Source organism: Prinia subflava, chromosome 1 (genome assembly GCF_021018805.1).
Source record: "Prinia subflava isolate CZ2003 ecotype Zambia chromosome 1, Cam_Psub_1.2, whole genome shotgun sequence".
Lineage (NCBI taxonomy): Eukaryota > Metazoa > Chordata > Aves > Passeriformes > Cisticolidae > Prinia > Prinia subflava.
This window is the reverse complement of record NC_086247.1, coordinates 99,913,998-99,935,187: the sequence shown is the minus strand read 5'-3', so window position 1 is coordinate 99,935,187 and position 21,190 is coordinate 99,913,998. Positions and strand designations below refer to the sequence as shown.

The 21,190-nt window shown below is 38.9% G+C and overlaps 2 protein-coding genes across 2 annotated transcripts in view; one reads left to right on the top strand and one right to left on the bottom strand.

Moving 5' to 3' along the window:
* Positions 1–9,008, top strand: part of LOC134554553 (mediator of RNA polymerase II transcription subunit 1-like) — a 28,175-nt gene extending 19,167 nt beyond the window's left edge. The window contains exons 8-17 of the mRNA XM_063405176.1: positions 61–135; positions 1,273–1,343; positions 1,685–1,750; positions 2,175–2,283; positions 2,960–3,084; positions 3,431–3,543; positions 5,282–5,477; positions 5,788–5,883; positions 6,345–6,453; positions 7,509–9,008. Of these exons, the coding sequence (XP_063261246.1) occupies positions 61–135; positions 1,273–1,343; positions 1,685–1,750; positions 2,175–2,283; positions 2,960–3,084; positions 3,431–3,543; positions 5,282–5,477; positions 5,788–5,883; positions 6,345–6,453; positions 7,509–7,776 (1,228 nt within the window). The 3' untranslated portion in view covers positions 7,777–9,008. The remainder of the gene's footprint in view (positions 1–60; positions 136–1,272; positions 1,344–1,684; positions 1,751–2,174; positions 2,284–2,959; positions 3,085–3,430; positions 3,544–5,281; positions 5,478–5,787; positions 5,884–6,344; positions 6,454–7,508) is intronic.
* Positions 9,009–9,149: 141 nt separating this feature from the next.
* On the bottom strand, positions 9,150–13,408 carry YAE1 (YAE1 maturation factor of ABCE1). The gene is made up of 4 exons (XM_063405163.1): positions 13,252–13,408; positions 12,136–12,436; positions 11,102–11,223; positions 9,150–10,585 (listed from the first exon to the last, which is right to left on the bottom strand). Exons 2-4 carry the CDS (start codon positions 12,250–12,252, stop codon positions 10,162–10,164), a joined length of 663 nt encoding a protein of 220 aa, XP_063261233.1. The 5' UTR covers positions 12,253–12,436; positions 13,252–13,408; the 3' UTR covers positions 9,150–10,161.
* Positions 13,409–21,190: the final 7,782 nt, after the last annotated feature.

Sequence of the window (21,190 nt, the reverse complement as noted above, 5' to 3'; positions counted from 1 at the left end):
AACCACAGCCTAACTTTCATTTACTTACAAAAATAATAATTTGTCTTTTGTCTCTCCCAGAGAAATGAAAGCCAAGGGATATCTTGCTTTGCAGGCCCTTGAAAAAGACCTCTATTCAATGTCTCTTCTAGACAGGTAACTTACAGTCTATGTCTTTGTCTCTTTACCTCTACCCACAGCTCTTCATTTCACTAAAAAGAAGTTAACTGATCTAACTATAAAGCAGGATGTGGAAGGCTAATGAGTTTTCTCCCACTGGGAAGCTTGAAGATTTTGTCAACCCCAGACATGCCAAACAACATGATCTACTGAATTCCTGTGATTGATCTAAGGGATTTTGGGGAAACTGGTTAGTTACAGAGCTTGGGGGTGCATGCACGAATGTCAGCAGTCATGTTTAGATCTCCCTGTGGAAGAAGTAAAATAGACCTTATGGGATTCTGTAGTTAAGGTATCTCATTTTGTCTTCAGGTTTTAGATCAGGAGTAGTCGATGCCAGCTTTCTCCTTCCTTTTCTCATTTCTCTTTTCAAAGAGTAGGATTACAAATAGATGGGGAACAGTTTTCTAAACCTTCTGGTAATTGTACAAGGATTTTCATTATTTTCAGAAAATCAGAATTGAGGGCAGTGCTTTCCTTCTGGATTTTTGAAATGTTTTCTCTGATATCTTGCCTGTTAAGTTACATACACACATACCTTGGCAGGTATGGTCTCCTGTAACTTGAAACACCCTCTTGGATTATTTTTGCAGTTTTCCCTTATGAAGCATAATAACACTGTGAAATAATGTGCTGTATCCTCTCCAGCCACTGATATGTCAGTAAATATTATTTATAAGTTAAACAGATTATTTGTCCCATCTGTGCTATAAGTTAAGGCACTGCAGAGTTAGTACACAACTATGTAAATGTAGGGCTGCATGTATTCAGCTACATGAACACACTTGAAGTCAGAGACTGGTTCTGTTCAAGTTAGTTTATCCAGGTTATTTCTTCATTCTTTGCTCAACCCGTTGCGACTCTAGAATTTTTAATCCCCTTCATTTCTGGTAAATAGCACACCAAAGTGCAACATGAAACAGCTCAGATACAGGGAAAGTGGAAGCCCAGGAGTAATGCATGTGTGGTGTTGAGGTGTTTTGGAAGCTCGACATACAATCTACTTCCAAGAAAGCATTGTCTTCTTTTGATTAAGGATACAAATTAGAAATTACATTAGCCTAGCTAGCACTGCAATGCAGGAAACACTAATTAAGATGTGTTTTGAAATAGAACACAGGATCTAAACAGAGTTACTGAAGTACTTAATGGAAAAGTAGGACACCTGGTGCCAAGAACTGGAGGTGATTTTTTTTCTTTTTTCTCCCTAGTTTTTTCTTTTCCCTTTTTTTGCATTCAAAAAAATTGTAATAAAAAAACACTTCTGAGTTGATCTTTGTGTACAGGAAAGATCCTCTACTATAAATAAAACTTGCTGTAGGGACTTACTGTGCCTGTATTCTCAGATAACGTACATACAGAACATATATTGAACATATATTCAATAAGTAAGTAAGTAGAGATGTTCTCTCACAAGGAATCCTCTCTGCCCATCTACAGTGTTGGATTTTTCAACTTTGTGTCAAGGTACCCAACATATTTCCTCTACTGACCTGTGTAGTAACAATTATTTTTTATTCCTCAGGAACCCCAATGAACATTGAATTTTACATTTCTCCCTATCAAGTTTTGGAAGCAGAACTAAGTCATGGTAAAGCTATTTCAGCTATTCTGCTGTTTCAGCAGAAATAGCTAACAGGAAAAGTTTTTCAATACTACCTGTTTCATTAAGCAAAGTTAATTAATGAAAGCTCAGAAATAAAATTTAAAATTCTAGTTTAATAGAACAGTTTATGTGATGCACTTTAGCACAGTTTTAATGTCCATCAGGAAACTACTTTCCATTTCTTGGTTGTTGATTCAGTTATTGGTGCTATCCTCTTTGGGCAACTTTGGCCTTTTGGGTGTGGTCAGTGCAGGTTTCTCTTCTCTGCCCACACCCTGGGCCCACACCTCTGCCCAGGTCTCTGTCAGTTGGACCTGACCTTCCAAGTCCTTACCACTGTACATTTTGCATGCATAGGATTAAAATACACTAAAATAAGGAAAGTAATGCTATTCTCTTTATCCCTCAGGTTCCCAGGTATGTGGAACAAAAACAGTTGTAACTGTTGAAGGCACAGATACACTCCACAAACTGCCTCTTTCTCCATTAATTATAGATCCTCAAGCTGGACAGGACAGGTGAGGCTCTGGACACTTGTCAATACAGAAATGGATTTACACTGGCACTGACTGCAGTGTTTAGCCTCTGCTGAAAGAGGAAGCTCTGATTTATTTATGGCTTTATGCTCCATAGCTACACCCTCTATAATCTGTGGGTTTTACAGTTTTCCCAAATGGACTTCAAAGGTATTGTATTGATATTTAACTGTGTCAGTTGCACTGAACTATGAATTTATTCATAGATTTGAAGCCAGAAAGAGCCACTGGAACAATATTACTGAACTTCAAACAGCAAGTCCTTCATAGATTCACAATAAAGAAAGCATATACTGAAAGATATTACACCTAAAATACACAAAATAGTTTGTCATCCCACCTTGGGTACTGACAACTCATCGCTCTACCTCACTGTTCTCTGGAGAGAAAGTCTGAAGTAACTTTCCGAACTAAAATACTTTAGAATTATTTGTAAAAAAATCACTCAGTTCCATGTCTCACTTTTACTTTCTGTCAGTTTTCACATTAACCATGTTTTAAACTCCTAAAGTTGCATTTATAAAGCAAAACAATTCTCAAGTCAGAAAACGTATGGAACATAGTAAACTGCTAGGAACCTGATAGTGGCCTTGCACTAAGAGTCTGTGTTATGGCAATTTCTTTAAAAAAACTTCTATTCTGCCTTTTTTTTTCCTAGCAACCCTGCTTTTGTGCAACTGACTGATGAACTCAGCATGGATTTGCCAGCTCTTTTTGTTCTGAAGTTTCATCAGCCTGTTCCAATGTCTTCATCAAGTGTTGAAGAGATACAGAGGCTCACAGGCATGTTATAATTGTTTTTAAGACTAAGTGCTGCTGTGACAATGCATTACTTATTTGCTTTTTACTTCCCCATGTTAATGTTGCAAGAAAAAGTTGCCTCTGGGGCAGAACACATTCTGTTCTATCAGTCCAAGTGTAACATTTAACTACCACTGCAAAACACAAAAGTTCTAAGAAAGATATGACAATTATACACAAATTTAAACACTCTACCTCAAATTCCCAATAGCAGAAAAGGGGAATAAGAAAGAAAATTAGTATTTTTGTATTTTCAAACATTGGGTTTCATAGTAGCTTTCATAACCTACTGTCATAACCTAATTGCTAATTAAAATAATGGTTTCAGGAATTCAGATTTCTGGCTTGAAACTAGCTCCGCTGTATGAGCTAATTGTTCAGTCTACTCTTAAAGAAAAATGCAGTGAAGACTTGCCTACAAATAAATCTTGTTTCTTTGTGGTAAGTATAGTGTGCATTTGACACACACTGTGCTGTTGCACAAGATATCTATACTGAATTACCATTTCCCCACAAGGAAGTAATGCAGGTTTCTCAGAATCCCAATAAAAGTGCTATTTAGGAAATAGTTCCATTTACGAAGTAATATTAGATCCTTTCATGTAAGTGAGCTTCTCATCCTTATTAGTGAAATACTGTGTGCTTGGCTGCTGAAGTCATACTAATTTGTCTGTGTGTAACCCAAATATTTAGTCTTCTAAAAATTGCTCAGAACTTTATCATCAGTGCCTTAAAAAGAAAACTTACTGACTTGGTGTGAGGAGCAAGTCCCAAGAAGCTATGTACCTAGATTTTTGAAGATCTTTATTATGCTGCATATCACAGTGTTTTAGCCAAAGGGATTTCTTAATTAGGTAACACTGAGAATATTCATTCCTTTTAAAGGAACTGTCAGGAAGAAAAATATAAAGTGTGACAAAAATGATGCCAACCACTATCTAGAGACAAGGTTGTTTACCTGAAGAAGGCTTTCCTTTTAATAACTGCATTATTGAAATACAGTTGCTTAGGCTGCAATAAATGTAAAATTTTAGTATAGAAAGTTGTGGCTAAGATGCTTTCCTCCAGACTTACGTACAGGGTAACTACAAGACAAGCTCCAAAGATCTACTCTTTTTTTTTTTTTTTTTTTTTTTTTTTTTTTTTTTTTTTTTTTTCCTAGGAAACATTAATTTTGCAATTCATGGCAGCAAAAGAAGAGGGCACTTTTTTTCTGTTTTACTAGTAGTATTCATAGAGCCCATTGCCTGCCTCTTAGACCTTGAGGTGGTGGTACAGAAAGTAGCAGTAAATTCAAGTCATGCTAAAATAATGTTTTGCAAAGCTCTTCTCTTCTGTAAGATGGAATTAATCTTTCAGTTCTATTAGATGAACATTAAAGGCTCTGTAACTTTTCAACAATTCCTTAAAGTATTTGTACTTGGTGGGAAAAGGTTTTACTTCTGAGTTTTAAGTTTTTATTTCTAGAATTACTAAATTGCATTCTAACCTTGAAATGAGTGTAGGGGGAATCCTTTTGATCCATGAATACACATGGAAAAGCTCTTCAGCTTTTTTTAATGTAGACCCTCCTAATTAACAGCCCTGCCCTGTTCTTAAGGGACAGTTCCCATTTGGCATCCTGAAGTAGATGACACAATAGTGGACTTCTAATTTTGACAAAGAATCACTGTAAACATAGGTGGTAAATTTTTCTTACTATTTCCTCCTCATCTTCAAGTGAATCATGAGGAGATATTCCAGCCAAACATATCTCTCCAAAGAAAAAGAGTAGTGATGGAGGTTGGAACATCATCTGATGTCCAGAAGAGGTTTCCAGCAAAACTGCTATTCTGTTTGTGCAACTATCAAGCAGCATTACTATGATATTATTATCTTGGTCACTAACATTTTTATAGCCTATAGGACTCTGAAAAGTATTTGGAAGAAGTGGTGACACTTGAACTCCTGACCACTTGGCTCTGGGTATATTTGCCTATTTTGGATGCATTTGGGAGGGAGAGTGGATCTCATTTAGCTTCCTCTAAGGATTCTACTAGAAATGCAGAGGGGCATGATGGACATGCTAGAAATGTATCCTTCAAAAATATTTTTGTTGTAGATTGTACAATTGCCTGGTAACATTAAGCTTTACTTTCCTGTTTTCAGTTCTTGAAATATCACCATATTTGTTGCTTAGTCTCTTCCAGATTGCCCAAAGCACTGTTACTACATAAACATGGGCTCAGAAAAATCAGATTTAGCAGGAGCCTTGGTCAGTAAAATCCCATTTAGCCATCCAAAGTGTGTGCCTGGCGTAATAGAGGTTCTTCGACATCAAGTGGCATATAACACTCTTATTAGCAGCTGTGTCTCTGAGAAACATATAAATGAAGGTAAATTGTGTGGCTGGAAGTGATGGCACAGTATTACAAACTAGTTTCTAAGTTGGGTGTTGACAGATTTTACTTCCCCCTTGCCAAAACTGTCATTACTTCTGGAGTACTGTAAATGATAAAAAATTTTTTTAAACTGTACTGAATTTTTAAAAAAATTCTACGCTCACTCTATGCATATAAACTAAGCTGTCAAAGTAATGAATAATTAGGCTATTGTATCAGTGCTTTTAAAATTCTGGCATGTAATTCAGCCAAAAATAGTCCAACTTCAGTAGTGGACATCACTAAACAGTAATTTTATTTCTAGATGGTTCAGAACTGCTTTACTTTGAGGTGGTTCCACACAAGAACACCAGCTTTTGTGTCTTTTTCCTTCATCCTATGAAAGAGAATTTAGCCTGCGGTATGTGTGGAATAATTCCTACTGTCTTCTTTACTGAGCTGACAAGGGACTCAGTTCTGTCTAAGCTCTTGCACTATGCTTCTCAGTTACAAACATTCTCAGGGCCACTCAACAGCATGCAACCCTTGAAAAACACGAAGTGTATACACTTGTGTATAAACTATTATAGAATTAAAATTAGAAGATGTTAAAAAAAATTAGAAGATGTTCTGTACTCAGAATAATACAGAAAGTAAATGTAAATATCAAGTCCTGTTTTGTCTTGGCCTGCATTTAATTAATTGTTACTTCCACTATTTCTGATTTAAATATATTAAGGAAAAGCAAGTCCTGCAAATACATTACTGCAAACCTCTTTCCACTGACTTCAGTCTTACATCTCTTCAAGCAGCAAAATGAAAGGATGGTTTTCAATGTTTCTAAGTATTTCAAGACACATTTTTTTTTCTTGTCCTTCTTAGTGGTAATTGATCTTATAACCTCTAGAGAAGTCAAATGTCACCTTCATTTAAATCCTCAAGATCCAACTCTAAATTCTAGTGATGATTTCATAGCAAGAGTTGTGAAACGGTAAGTACTTTTATAATAGTTGGGATGAACATCAGATGTTCATGTAATGGAAATCTCATGTGCTTTCATAATGCCATAAACTCAGCAACCAGAAAACTTCACTCTAGTAAAATGCTGTAATACAAGAGTGGGAAAAAGTTACTTCAGTGTTTGAAGTATCTCAAAAATTTTAAACATTAACAGTGATGAAGTGTTTCTAGTAGAAAGCATGTGGAAGCAGGAAAGACTACTGAGTGAAGAGTTTTACCTTTTATAAAGATGCTTTTTTGAAGACTCTTGCTGCTGACAGTCTCATGTCTAGCATAACTCAGAATAGCATGAAAAGGTCTTTTTACATATCTACCTAACAGCAATCAGTGCTTCTCTTCAGAAAGTGAGTTGTATATGGCATGTCTACAACACTGGCTCGTTTTCTGAACAAATTCCAAGAGAGCAAGCGTTGTGATACATGAACATGGGCTAGACAAACTGTTCAGAACGTAGTCTGAGAGCACTAATTGATTTGGAATAAGCTAGTATAGAATTATTATATTTGATGACAACAAAAATCAATGCAGGTTGATTTTGAACCTGATTTTAAACTAGGTACTATTTTTGGAACCAGGTTAAGAGTGGGGAAAAAACTTCTCCAGTACAGATAGTGTTTTAGAAAAGATATGTTCTGCACCTGTGTTATACAAAACATGAAGGTTACAATTATAAAACTCAACAAGAATGAATGTATTTCGATATTCTTAGTTTTGATATTCACTAGAAATACCCTTATGACTTTTTTTTCTTTTTTTGGGCCAGACCCTACCACTCTTTCAGTCAAAGCTTCTCTGCACACCTAACTTCAAAGATTCAGACTAGATTTCAGTGTGTCAACATATATTTCTGGTACAGCACATGTAGTTTATATTATGGTTACAATGTAACCAGGTTGTACACGACAAAACCAGAAAGGAGGTAATGCTGGTTTTCACTGGAGTGTCAGCCACAGTGTAAAAACCAGAAGTACTTTAAAGAATAGATGAAATCTGTAGTAGTGACTAATGTGTCATTTCCTTCTTCAGCTGCATGTCAGTCCCAGTTGTCATGAGAGCTGTATACAGGAATGCTGCCAAGGCGAAAGCTGACAGTGAAACACAAGACATGGACATGGAACAACCTGAACCACAATCAGAGCAAAATACAGATTCTAACAGTCTCAAACAAAGCCTTTCTGGGGCTGGTCAGCAAGACTGGGTAGTGACAGATAAGCCAAATAATACAGACAGCACAGAAGAAAATCTCTCTGCAGCTGAACTAGAAACTCTGTGTAGTAACATGGAAAAGAAGTAACCCCTCACTATGCACCGAAACTTTGTGGAGGAAAGTAATTCTATGGCTAGTATAGAATTTGATAAGACAATAAATCTGATAGTTTTATAAGCAAAAATAAAGTCTACTAATTTGTGAATGGTGTCTCCTGTTTGCAAACTTTGAAATATGAGAAACTAGTTCCCTTGAATCTGCATTTTTAAACATCCAAATCTGTAAAGTCTAACACTGTTCTATTAACCTTTGTCTTGTTACTGAAAAACTCAAAAATTGTCGTGGTAAGTAAGATTTCCTCTAACACTGTCTTTTTTATTGTTAGAAGGTAAGGCATTACTTTATTCTTGGTCAAGAGTTGTGTGTGGCTGACGGAGTTCCAGCCTCAACACTGACCCTAGATACAAAACTTTTTTGCTTATTTATGCATTTTTAGTGAATAAAGACATTAATGTTCATTGGTTTAATTTACATAATTCTCTTCATTAATTAGTATTCTATCCCCTATTAGTTATTGCTTTCTCTTCATGCTAATCTAGTCCACATCCTTTATTCTTTATCTTTTTCTCAGAGAGTTTCCCACTTTCCAGGCCTTAACCTCCTCTCTACCTTCTGGTTACTCTAATTCCTTGAATGGCCGTAAATTTAAGATCCCAGAAGCCAAATCTTCTAATTCCTTTGGCTTTGTTTATTGAAGATTGTCAGGCTTAGTTTTAACAAACTTAAGGTTTCAGTGATTAAAAGATCAAAGTAGGTCTGTGAAGAAATTTAACTGCTGTTTTCTCTAAGTGGAGACTGCTTATGGTTAGTTAAAACAACAAATTAAAAATTAGTTAGGAAAGTTATCTAACTTCCAACACTGTCTGCACCATATTCTACCAGAATATGGAAGAAATCCATGTCTAGCATACATGATATAGTCTGTAACACAACACAGGCATTTGAAGAAAAGTAATGTTTATCCAAGTCAACTTATGCTAAATAAATTGAGAAAAGTTACTTGAACAATTTGTGTTTATACACAATTAATGCAGACACCCCTCTTTGTCCACTATTTCATAAATGCATTCAATGCAAGACTCCGAACTGCAGTTCTGCTTACGACTAAAGCAGAAGTGGTACTGAAAGGAAACCAAACTTACTTGTCGACTCTGACAGGATAATAAAGTCTTTAGTAAAAATGTTGTAAACTCAGGCTCTGAAAATAAGGAATTTTTCCCTTAGATTTTTTTCTTGCCTCAAAGTATGAAATGGTTTTGTGGTTTGGGTTTTTTTTTTTTTCTAATTATAGGGGTTTTTTTTCTAATTATAGTTTACTGTTCAAAATCTGACTTTGCTTATGTCTAGACTTCCCTTGTCTCCAATATGAAAGAGTTACAAGAAACTTCCAACAAGTAAACTGGTAACTTACTATAAATCAGTTTAATTAATGTAAAACAGAAGCATTCACAAAGAAAAACCTTCCTGAACAGAACTATTTACAGCTATAGGAAGCAACGGGAAAGCAAGTGAAACATAGAATAATTACAGAAATATTAAATGATCAGAAATAGCCATGTGTGGCTGATGTGTTTTTAAGAGGCAGTGAATAACCTTGGCTTCCTTGGAGAGTTTGAGAAAAACACTGTTGGAAGGTGGGAAAGAGTTCAGGCTAGAACGACTGACAAAATAAATACAAAAATAACACAAGGATGTTCATTAGACTGGAAACATGTTTAGTGTGGTCTGACATGGTAAGAATGGATGTCTAAGAGTAAAATAATGGGATCGTCAGCAATTCTGCATTTGAGAAGAATGGTGTGTTTTCAGCAAAAGTGACATATATAACTATATAAGGAGGGGAAAATAGTTTTTAACAGTGAAGGTGCATTGCATCATGGGTACAAAAGATAACACAAAGAATTTGCCAAAAGGTTACTAGACAGTCCCAGCACTCTAGGAATCAGCAGCACATCATGTTCTATTCTGCACACAGCATATCATCAACGACAACTTATTCTCCAAAACACTGAGCATTTCCACAGCACTGAGAATTTATTCTTTTGATACTGGACAGGACCAAGTTAGAGGGGCTATTTAATGGATCCACTTCATTTCCAAATTGCTGCCAAGAAAAAAATGAGGGTGAAATGGGAGCTCCTGACACAAAACAGAAACATGTTTAGTAACTCTTTGTAAAGTTTTAAAGTCAAAGATAACATTCACAGAAAGGGGCAGTAAGATTGCAAATGAAGGATTTTGCCAGGAACCAAAATCATGGTGAAGATTTACAAAAATCACTTCTACCGTAAAGCATCAAAATATCAAAATCAGATTTTCCTAAAACAAAAGTGATGCATCAGCTTGCACATGGCCCACAAACTAAGAATCAAAACCAGCTGTGATAGTTTTAAGTACCGTGAGACAGAAGAACTAATGTTCCAGTTGCTGGACATGATGGAGTACATCCGGTGATAAGCCCAGTTGCTCTACTAACCAAACAGTCTGCTTTTTAACCCAAGCAAGGGTTGACTTTTCAGGATCTGTGCAGATGTTTGCCTTGCTGCATTCAGACTGAAAAGAACCAACCTCACCATTATTCCTACAAATGCTTTCATTGGAGCTGCCACAGTCTTCGTGTTTTCCATCTTTAACTTCTTTGTACTCTGTCCCAGCTGTGTGATTAAGATCCATGTCCTGAACTGAGTCTAGAATGTGTCCAAGATGTGGCTGTTCTTCAGTAGAATTCAGATAATTAAGCACCTCATCTTCGTGCTTTCCAACCACATCAAGAAGATCATTTATTGTACTTAAAGCAGAATCATGTCCATTGAACTGACACCAGGATAAGAGAGCACTGAAAAGTGAACAACAGAAGTTATTATATTCATCTATGTACATCTCCACTTGGTGGAGGTAGATAGCAATGTGATAACGTATCTATGAATCATAAATCCATTTATGTATAATTCACATATTATGGAAAATTCAGGCAGTAGAACTAAATATTAAGCTTGAATGTGTAGATTCAGACAACTTTGGAATTGCACCTGAAAGACATTTTTCAGAAATGATGCTCCTACACCCAGGCAGGCATTCCCTGTTTTCAAGATCTGGGAATTCTCGGGTTGGTCATTTCAGACATTTTTTAAAATGTGGGGTGGTTTGTTTTTAGGCTTTGTTTGTTTGTTTTATTTTTCTTTTTTTTTTTTTCTTTGTGTGTGCGGAGGGGTGGGGGGAGGGGGATGTGGTTTGTCTTTTTTGGTTGGTTGGTTGGTTTGGTTTTTTAATTAAAACAAACAAAAACCTACATGCACATTTTCCTGTTACACACCCTCCACATACACTTGATCTTAAGGTGTTTGTAACCTACTTCAGGGTTCCTTTGAACTGGCCACATGTAATCATCAGCTCGGCACCATGTCTGTATCCTTGATTAAAGCCTGTCTGGAGTGCAAGTTCTTTCCCGGCCTCAATTCCATCCCTATAGCCTTCCTGTAACAAGAGCAGTGAAACAGGTTGTTCCCAACATGACTAAGCAGACGTCTGACAAATACATAATAATTATTTTGTTCAACATACAACTCTAACTTCAATAACATTTCATGATTTTGCAGAATTTACTCAAAAATATCAGAGGAATTTCTGCAAGAACACTAAACAGTACCTTAAGAAAACCAGTCTTTTCATGGAACTCAAATGAAAGAAACTACACCAGGTCTGCTGTAATACCATTCCTCATCAACTGCCTACACAACAATGTCCATCCATGTTCTTCAGCCAAATGTTGCTCAGCTGTCAGCAGAGGAGCCCTACTGTCCCCACTCAGAATGACACAGTATCTGTCAAACTAATCTGTTTATGAACTTGTTTTGTTCCCTGCAGAACTGCAGAGGCAAGGACTGTGGAGATCAGCTTTCATAAAATATATATTTCTTCAGAAGAATAAATCAACAAAAGACCTACAAAGACCACAACACCCACGTGTGGTTGCACATGGAGTCACCCATCTTACAGTTTGACTGATGAGTACTCAAACCCCCAGACATCTGACACTTCTTTATTAGCACTGTTCAGCTCTGTCGCCCTACATTTACGAGGGGTATACCTACAAGTACAAAGCAAGTAGCTTGCATCACAATTCAGCACTGCCTTTTATAAATGCACATGGTTGTGCATAGGGAATCGATGTCTTTTGGCAAAACAGTACTTTGCTCTGGCGTTTACTAAAACGTGTTTACGTAAATTTCTGCCATATTTTCCTGATATTCAGAAGCAAGTATGCTGGAATAACTTTTAAGCAGCTGCTTTTACTTTTCCCTTTAAATCACTCACATGTACATCAAGTTATGAGCCAGTAAATCTAAAATGGCTAAAAAGAATATTAAATCATTTTTATAGAAATACCTTCAATCTCTTTTTCATAGTGCTGTTCCATTCCTTCTGTAGTAGATACATCTCATCTGCATCTTCATCAAATATATCCTCACTGGATTGGCTGACTGCAACTTGTACCCAGGACATAGCACTGCCCTTTGACCTCTGTTTACATGGTAAAAAAACACTGAGAAACTCTCAGAAGTGCCTTTGGTAAAGTGTCAGATTAGAAATATTAGCAAAAACCGTGAGTCCTGAAGAGAAGTCAGGTATGGAGCTGATTATTCAAGCTGTACACAGGAACTCGGCGCTGTGTGCCATTGGGGTGCATCTGTCAAGAAAAGGTAGTCAGATTATCATTCATAAAGTCATTTCTGAGATATATTAGGGCAATTTATGATAGTTCCTTCCCATCTCATGGCATTGACACACATATGGATGCCAATGCAGCATTTCTGAATACTGCCAGTACAAGGACAGCTGGCAGAAACATTTATGACTTGACTCCAACAGCAGCTGACAAATAGTCCCACACAGTTTCCATGTGGTGTCCTAAGTTATACACACAGGTTGAAACATATTGTATGTATACACACAATTTTATATATCTGTATTGAATACACAATTTACTACACACAGGTTATGTGTGACCTGCAGAGTCAACAACTGGAAAGTACTTCCACTTTTGATTTACAGTTTTCTGGTTATGCCAAACACTTAACTATCTTATAAAACAGAAACAGTCCCTTGTATTTTGAATTAGGAATTAGCAAGCGCTGCTGCAGTGGAACGGAGAAACTTGCGGATTATTTAACCTTTCCTAAGACGAAAACTTTGAGAAGCGTCTCATAACTAATTCATTTGCAAAGTGTTAGAACGCGCAGACACTGCTCCTTGTGAATACACTGGCGGCTCTCAGAGAACCCAGGGCGCTGAGACACAACCGGCTGCGGTCCTGCAGCCTGCGGGGGGCAGGCGGGGCATTCCCCGGCCCCACGGCCGGCCCGGGCCGCAGGCAGCAGCCGGCCCCGGCCGCGCTGCGGAGCTTTCTTCTCCCCCGCCCGGCCACAGACGCTGCCTCCCCTCGCTTCGCCTTTCCGCGCTGCTCGCACAGCCGCCGCCGCCAGCCCAGCCCCTCACACGGACCCTCAGCACAGCCACCGGTACAGCTCGCACTCCCCACGCTGCGCTCGGACATCTTCACTGAGGGCACACTGACGCAGCTGCCGGCGGAAGTAATAGGGCAGCGACGCCATGTTGGACAAGGGCAAATTCCGCGGCGGCCGCAAGTGAGCAGCCGCCATCTTCAGCAGCAGCGCTCTGACGTCAGAGTCCGTCGAAGACGCTGGAGGCACCATCTTGAGTGAGGGCGCGGCACCCTGCAGGGGCGGGGCGGCCCTGGATGACACCGGGCCCGGCGGGGCGAGAGCTCCTTCCGCAGGCGGGATCCCTCCTTCCGCAGGCGGGATCCCTCCTTCCGCAGGCGGGATCCCTCCTTCCGCAGGCGGGATCCCTCCTTCCGCAGGCGGGATCCCTCCTTCCGCAGGCGGGATCCCTCCTTCCGCAGGCGGGATCCCTCCTTCCGCAGGCGGGATCCCTCCTTCCGCAGGCGGGATCCCTCCTTCCGCAGGCGGGATCCCTCCTTCCGCAGGCGGGATCCCTCCTTCCGCAGGCGGGATCCCATCCGCCCGCCATCGCCTGCCGCTTCTTCAGGAGGGAGCGGCTGCCTCCGTCCTCCCACAGGACAACCATGGGGTAAACACGTTTCTCGAGGCACGAAGGTTTCATCCTCTTTTCAGTCATAAAACGGTGGAAATTAAAAATAAAATCTGCCTTGTTGACTTCAGAATCGTCAAGCACTTTATGTGAAGCACGCCCTTAAGCTATGCTTTACAAGACCCAGGTATTACAATGATAAATCCTTTGTAATATGAAAGGTACCAGCGGGAGCCGAGTGTTTTCATTGCTGATGACTAGAGAAAACAGGAATGTCCTGCTGACATAAAAAAACCGTAAATACAACAATATTGTCGCATACTGCATTTGGCTTATGAGCATAAGTTTAAGGTGGATTAATTTTGATGATCACACAATAGATGAAGCTTGAATTCAAGCTACCTCTTTCTCCGAATTGCCAGAGGCTGTGCAGTAAAGGCCGCCATGTGCTCCGTGCCCTGCGGGCCCCTGGCAGCCCGAACAGCTGAGAGGCCGATTTCCCGTGGGCACAACTCCCCAGCCACTGCCAGGTGCCCTGTCTCCTGTCCCAGGTGTGGCTGGTGACATTCTTTACAGCAGGGCTTGGGACACTGCACGGACAGCAGCAGGGCCTGTCTGTGCTCTGCAGCTACCAGGAGATGAACAAGCGTGTGCTGCAAACTGTGCAACCACTGCACTCCCTTTCCCTCCTCCCTTCTGCTCTGCAGATAGCCTGTCCTCCTGCTTCTGGCGCATCTTGGATGCTCATTGATGGTTGAATGCCAAGGTACGAGTAACCAGGTAACCCAAATCTGTCTAGAAGTTGGTGTGTCAGGTGTCAAAATGACACTGGTGCCTCTGGATCGCCACAACTGCATATATCTGTTCCTCAGTGGTTACTACACATGTCAATGACTGCTGATTTCCTAACCCGCTTCTGTCACTTCGAACCCCAGTTTGGCAGAAACTAGCTTTGCCATTTTTAAAAACCTGATAATACTGACTTATTGCCTGCATGCACAAATGCACAGTTAAAACCCTTCTGGCAACCGATATGTTAACTGGTCATAATGACACTTACAAAAAATTCACCAGGTGGAAACAATTCTTCATCTGGCAACAACACTATTAAACTTGGGTTAACCTTTGCTTATCATCTTCTGCTGCCTCCTCAGCCTCTTGCTCTTCTGGAAAAGATACTCAGGTCATGGCTCAGGGAAGCTGTGAGTTTCCCAGATTCACACTGTCAGTTTAAAGGTCTTAAATTTAATGAAGTTGATCATCCCACACAGATGTTTAAGAATGAGTCCTTATAATGGTGCAAAAAAAAAGACGAAATCTTGTATTTCCACCCCTTTCTGTTATTCGTTCTGGGTGTTTAATTAGGTGAATCATTGTATACATGGATTAACATTGTTGGGATATGAAGTACTGCTGCAACTTGAAGACAATTTGATTCTATGTTGAGGGCCTGGACAGGAGTGCTGGGATTGAGGATGAGGTGTGGTGCCTCAGGGTGTGGATGTTTTTCACACTTAAGTGTGTTCTAAACGGGACAGTGTCTGTGTATTATGGTGATACTCTGTCAAGATACATACCAGAAGATCAAAACAGGAGATCAATATTTCACTGGCTAAAAAACAGTTCTGATATTTTTGCACACTACAGTTACCTGAATTTGTGAAAAACAAAGTAGTTGATTTGTGACCCATTTGTAAAGTTTGCCAGTGCCATATATAACTTTAAAACTGGGCTAATTTTAGGCTTAGGGTATCTGACATACCAAAGGTAATTCTGGAACGTGAACATGTGTATCTCAGCAGCTACTTTCTGCTTTCCTGGTGTACTGGGGAGAGGTTCTAGAGGGGTCACAGAGTACACAGAGTTTAGTACTACTGAGAGATTTCAGGAGATCATTATACATGAATTCTGTCAGCTTCATCTTAGCAGTAAGGTTTGCCATTAAGCAGTCAGCCACGAGTGATCTCCACAAGTGAAATATATGAGCATAGTGTCATAGGGTGTTCCTTCGCACCGTTTTTACTGCATATAATGCTTCATATAAAGCATTGCTCCTATTCAGATCATTATTATACAACTTTGTCTCTCAAGCAGAAATGGATGGGAGCACCCGGTGGATTTTCTCATAATGCAGACACCTCAAGTTTTCAAGCTTTTTTGAAGGGTGGTTGATTACCTTGGCCAGGACTTGTATATGGGCCACTCTACAGGGCAGGTTCCTTACATTCTCACTACAGCAATTTCTGTTGCTGTGTGCTGTTGTTTCTGGCAGAATTGAGTAAAGCCTTGTGAAAAACCCAGGGCAGAGGATTATTTGCACCATAAATTGTTCTCCAGTCATGCAATGCTTGTGGACTGCAGAGCCATGTTTCATTGACTCCAACTTTGGGAGTAAGTTGGAGTCAATGAAAAGTCAATAATCTTTTTAGGTCTTAAATGGTATTTGGATAAATTTCAACAACATTTAAATAATTTAACATTTAAATGTTGGCTTGTCTTCTATAGTAAACAACACAAAAACATAATGAAAAAGAACAAGCTATTGAAATGTGAGGAGAATGGAAACCATAAATATTTAATAAAGATGGTATATGCATTGTCACCAAACATTGCACAATGTTTCCAAAAAGCCTTAGAACATAAGTCTCTCCCAAAATGTGTGCATATTCTATGGTCAGCTCTGTAGTCTTTTCTAGGTATGCGGCTCTACTGCCTGGTCAGATTCTAGGCTGTTTTCTTGAATATCATGAAACAGGGCATTGGTAGAACTGCCTACAACAGCATCAAGAAAGACATACTGATATGCAGTCGATGTCTCTGTCCTGATCTTGGATCTGTGCATCTTTTCTACATGCATGAGGTGGTGGGGTTGTGTACTGCTGGCTGAATTTCAGTAATAATACAGTGACCTCCACCACACAAATCCTTTGCTACCACAGAGAAGGAAACAGTGAGAAAACAGGTTAAGTCCAAGGACATAGGCTTAATGAGGTTTTAATATTGCAGCTCATAGCACAGGAGACTATAATGCCCCTAAATTGAACCGAGAGGGTTAAAATAAACTTCTAGGATCAGTGATTATTACCAGGGCACGATGATAAACATACACTTCTGTATTTTCTTATAATACCACTCACACAGGATATTAAGACAATTTACTAGTGAAGCCCTGTCATCCTCTTCTGATGAAGGTAACTAATACATATGAATTACTTATCTGCTTTTGTGAAATCACTTCTCTCTTCTTTAATAGCATATAGTAATATTACAACAACAACTCTTTGGGTCAAAATGTCACATTTAATGTGAGAAGAAAATGGAAGAATATGGAAAAGAATATATCAAAGGTAAATGTCTAACATTCACTTCCAAGCACCACATGAGTCTTAATAGCTCTTTTGCCATTACTTCTTACACAAGTGTTTTCAGGGGAGAGGATACTTGTTCTGCCTCTTCCCTCACCCATATAACCAAAGCTCAGAACTTTGATATTTAAATATTACAACAGGACAATTTTCTTATTTGCCAAATCATTACTATTTCAGATCTTGATGAAGAAACCTTTCCTGTCTATTTCATGAACTGCCAGCAGTTTGGCTTAAACTGAATTCTAAGTGGAAGTGGCTAAGCAAAGGAATATATTTTCCCCTCTGCTTTCCCCAGGCTTTCTTTTAATGTCCTCAGGGCTTGCAGTCTGGAAAACTGTAGTCTGCAGTGCTGCATGCTAAGCAGAGCAAAAGGTACCCGTTATTAACACTAAAACAATTCTCTTCTGTCATTTTCCTTAGTTTGCTCCTCAAATAAAAAAAAAATGTTCTCTCTAGAAGTAACCCATATTTTCATTCTGGAGCTTTGATAACAACTCTAACACTACAAAAAAGATAGTATGGCTGAGATCAAAAAGCGCTGCTTTACACATCCCAGCTCAAAGTTAATGTTGACAGAACAGAGTGTAATATGGGACTACACTATCATTTTTAGAATATACAACAGAGAAACAAGGAAGGAATATTCCCAGTTGTCTTCAATCTATTGATAATGAGGTTTTTACAGTGTGGAATTCTGCATGAACAGAAAAAGGTTATGTCAATAAGGGCAAGAAAATGAAATAAGTTCTACAATGTAGTTGTGTAACTGAATCATGTGTCTACTGAAATAGTAATATTAGAGATGAGACTCACTGGGTTTGTATCATCAATAAATCAGGACTCCAAAGCTTTCTGACTCAGTTATCCTTAAATAAGATTTTTTTGATGCAGAGCTGCCTTTTTTGTTTGTATAATACTTGATCATAATATGCAAATGTTTACTGTAAATGAAATTGATTCAAGGGAGAATGCTGTATTCCACTTACAGATTTCCCCAGCAAATTGCATCTCTGTTCAAATTACACAGAATTTTTGTCACACTTCATTCCTTCCACAGGAGAGAAATGCCAGCTTTTTTCTCTTGGTAAAGAGACGAATTGCTCTCTCTGTGTTATCCTTTGTATAACTCAGGCAAATGCTGACAAACTGCAGGAATAGCAGCTGTACAATGCTGATCCAATTGTCTGAAGTGAATAGAACTGCTAGAAGTCATAAAACTTGTGGAGTGCACTGATTTTCTTGGCACCTTATACCAGGAGAAAATAATTGTTCCAGTGGCAATGCACCATTTCAGGAGGGTTGAGGTTATGACAAGGGTGGTTAAATGGTGGCTTTTGAGTTACATGTGGATTGTGAACAACTCCAGTACAGCATGAATGCCATATCTGCAGCGTATAATTGGTTGGCTGACTTTGTGCTTGCACAAAGGCTACTGGGCAACTCGTATCTCAGCTGAAGAAGAAAGTGAGCCAGCATTGCTGTGCCTCTTGGGATTCCCTTCTACAGGGAGGTGCAGCCTCCTACAGAGCCATTGTCACCTGTGTATGGTTACCTAAGGTCCTAGAGGATGCCCCTGCTAGCTGAGACAAAACAATTGTCCAGGACAATATAATGCTGGGCATGGTAAACATGTTTATGCCCCTTTTGCCCATTTTTATCTTAAAAATGCTGCTGCAGCCAAGTGACGTGTTTGACATTACTGCACCATCCCTGGCAGGGCAATTAGGCAGTGACTTTCTCTTCTCTTAGCTCCTTTTCTTCTCCCATTCTTAGTCCTATCCTCTTAACCAATGCTGGAAGAGCAAGTATGGCTATGGCTCTGAGTTATGCTCAACTACCTGAAGGTGACAGCATTCAGATAGTAGCTAAATAGGGATTTATTCTCTTGCCATCTCTTGAATGGTATTTTATCACTTCCATGGATTATTTTCTCAGACCTACAAGTACATGCTCTTTTTTTTACAATTATCAGTGGTGCCAGTGGAAGGTGTTATCTTGAAGAGCAAGTGCAGGTGCCATGCAGCCAAATGGACAGGGACTTCATAATTTAAACAAAATGAAATCTTCCATCAACATGTCTTGAGCACTACTCACTGAACTGGAAGAGACTGAGCAAGGTTTCTCACAGCTACTCCAAATTTACTTCACAGAACTTAACTATATAGATTCATATGCAGTTACCTGGCCAAACTTTGCCACAGTATCTTGCTCAGGAACAAACAAGTGCACTTAATTTGACCTGCCATGTAAACAAGTAACATTAGGTACTTTTTTCATTGAATTGTTGTAGTCAGTATCTGTCATCCTGAGTTACACTGAGAAGAACTATTGAGACTAGTGAGGAAGTTACTGTGGGTTTGCACTCAAGATACCACAGTTCTCAGTGTGCAGAATCACAGAGAAGGTGAACTTTCTCATCAAATCCTCTGCAGTGGAAGACTTGCTATCTCTTTACGAAAACTGAAATGTCTGTGCTCATGTTGCAAGCTCGGGGCCAGCTTTGGAGTAAACGTGTGATACATCCAAAGCCCGAAGCTGCCTTTTTTTTGCTCATCCAAAAGCAGCAATGAGGGGCTCAGTGAGGTACTCCATGCAGGCTTGGCTCATATTTAAAATAGCAATAAAGAGCTTCAAAATTCTTCAAAGAACTAGAAAAAAGAGTTATGAACTATACTTGCTTTTGGTGAGATAAATGAAGTTACATCTGCAAAACTATGGATTGTATTTCACTATTGACTCAATGCATCAGCTGACTAATTGCAATGAAACAATTTTACCAGTAATATAGCAATTACATAAGCAAAACCAGAATTAATTCAGCACCATGTGAAGGTGAGGAATCAGATTCCATGGTAACATGTCAAGAACTCCAAGTTACAGGAGATGAAATGTAATGGAAACTGATTTGAGGCAATCTGTGCTCAGAGGTGGCAAAAAGCTCTCTATAGAAATGGGTTACTTAATTTTATTTCTTCCTCCACCCAGATTCTGGTCATTTCTCTTTCTGACTCACATACAGGCATCAATTTCTCTGAGAAACTTTGTTCAGATACATCAACTCAAGTGAAAAACATCTCAAAATGGGAACTGTGCTATAATTGTAATTACATAGCAATTGCAAACTGATCACATTGTATATTGTAAGGTTTTAAAGTGTTACCTGTCTGTGAAATATTAATATCAAGGTCTATTCCTGTTATTTATAAAATGGTATAAATTTAAATTAACTGTTGGTTCTGTTCCCAGGACTCTATAAAAATTTCACATTTAGAATATTTTTCTGAATAAACTAACTAATTAAAACTTTTTTTGTGTGTGTATTATTGGATTCCATTGAGGAGCATCCTTTATCACAATGTTTGGCAAAGTAATTTCCAGTTTATTAAAGAGATTGTTATTTAATACTTTGGCCAGAGAAAATCTGCAGGTCCTCTGAGAATCATCTTAGCACAGGTGGAATAGTTGCCTTTTTTCTTTCTAGCAAGAAAGGGTATTTAGTGCTGAGAGTTACCTTGCCCCCTCATGCAATATTAGCTTCTCAAGAAGGTTCTCAGAACATATTAAGACATAAGATGGTGTAGTCTGTGATTACTTGAGAGCATAAAACCTTGTCTTGTTTGTCATTCCTACTGCCATAATCCTGTGCAATGCTTCCAGTTTCCTTTCAGAAGCTAAAACAACAGAGACAAAGCTTCCTTCCTGATTGACTGATGGAGTAATGAAAATTATTAGTAGCCCTTACAAACACCATTGATTAAAAAAAAAAATCTGTGTATTTGAAACAAGCATTTGTCTGTTTGTTGTATTAAATGTAGGTAGGCATGTACACACTGATACTTATGAGTATTGTCTGCAGACTCTGAGGAGCTCACGAGTGTATTTCAAATTCACTTCAACAAGGGCACCAGGCAGTGTTATAAGGATTTTGTAAAAATCCATCCTTTAGAATCTTGTAAGTAATCTCTTGGATATCCTACAGGCTTGCCTTCATAAAGCTTTCA

What these genes read in the sequence shown, in the direction of transcription:
- YAE1 (XM_063405163.1), bottom strand. Translation starts at nt 12,252, where the DNA reads ATGTCCTGGGTACAAGTTGCAGTCAGCCAATCCAGTGAGGATATATTT. An exon ending in CTATGAAAAAGAGATTGAAG is followed by an intron (nt 11,224 to 12,135) that starts GTATTTCTATAA and finishes CTCTTGTTACAG; the next exon opens with GAAGGCTATAGGGATGGAAT. An exon ending in CAGTTCAAAGGAACCCTGAA is followed by an intron (nt 10,586 to 11,101) that starts GTAGGTTACAAA and finishes TTCACTTTTCAG; the next exon opens with TGCTCTCTTATCCTGGTGTC.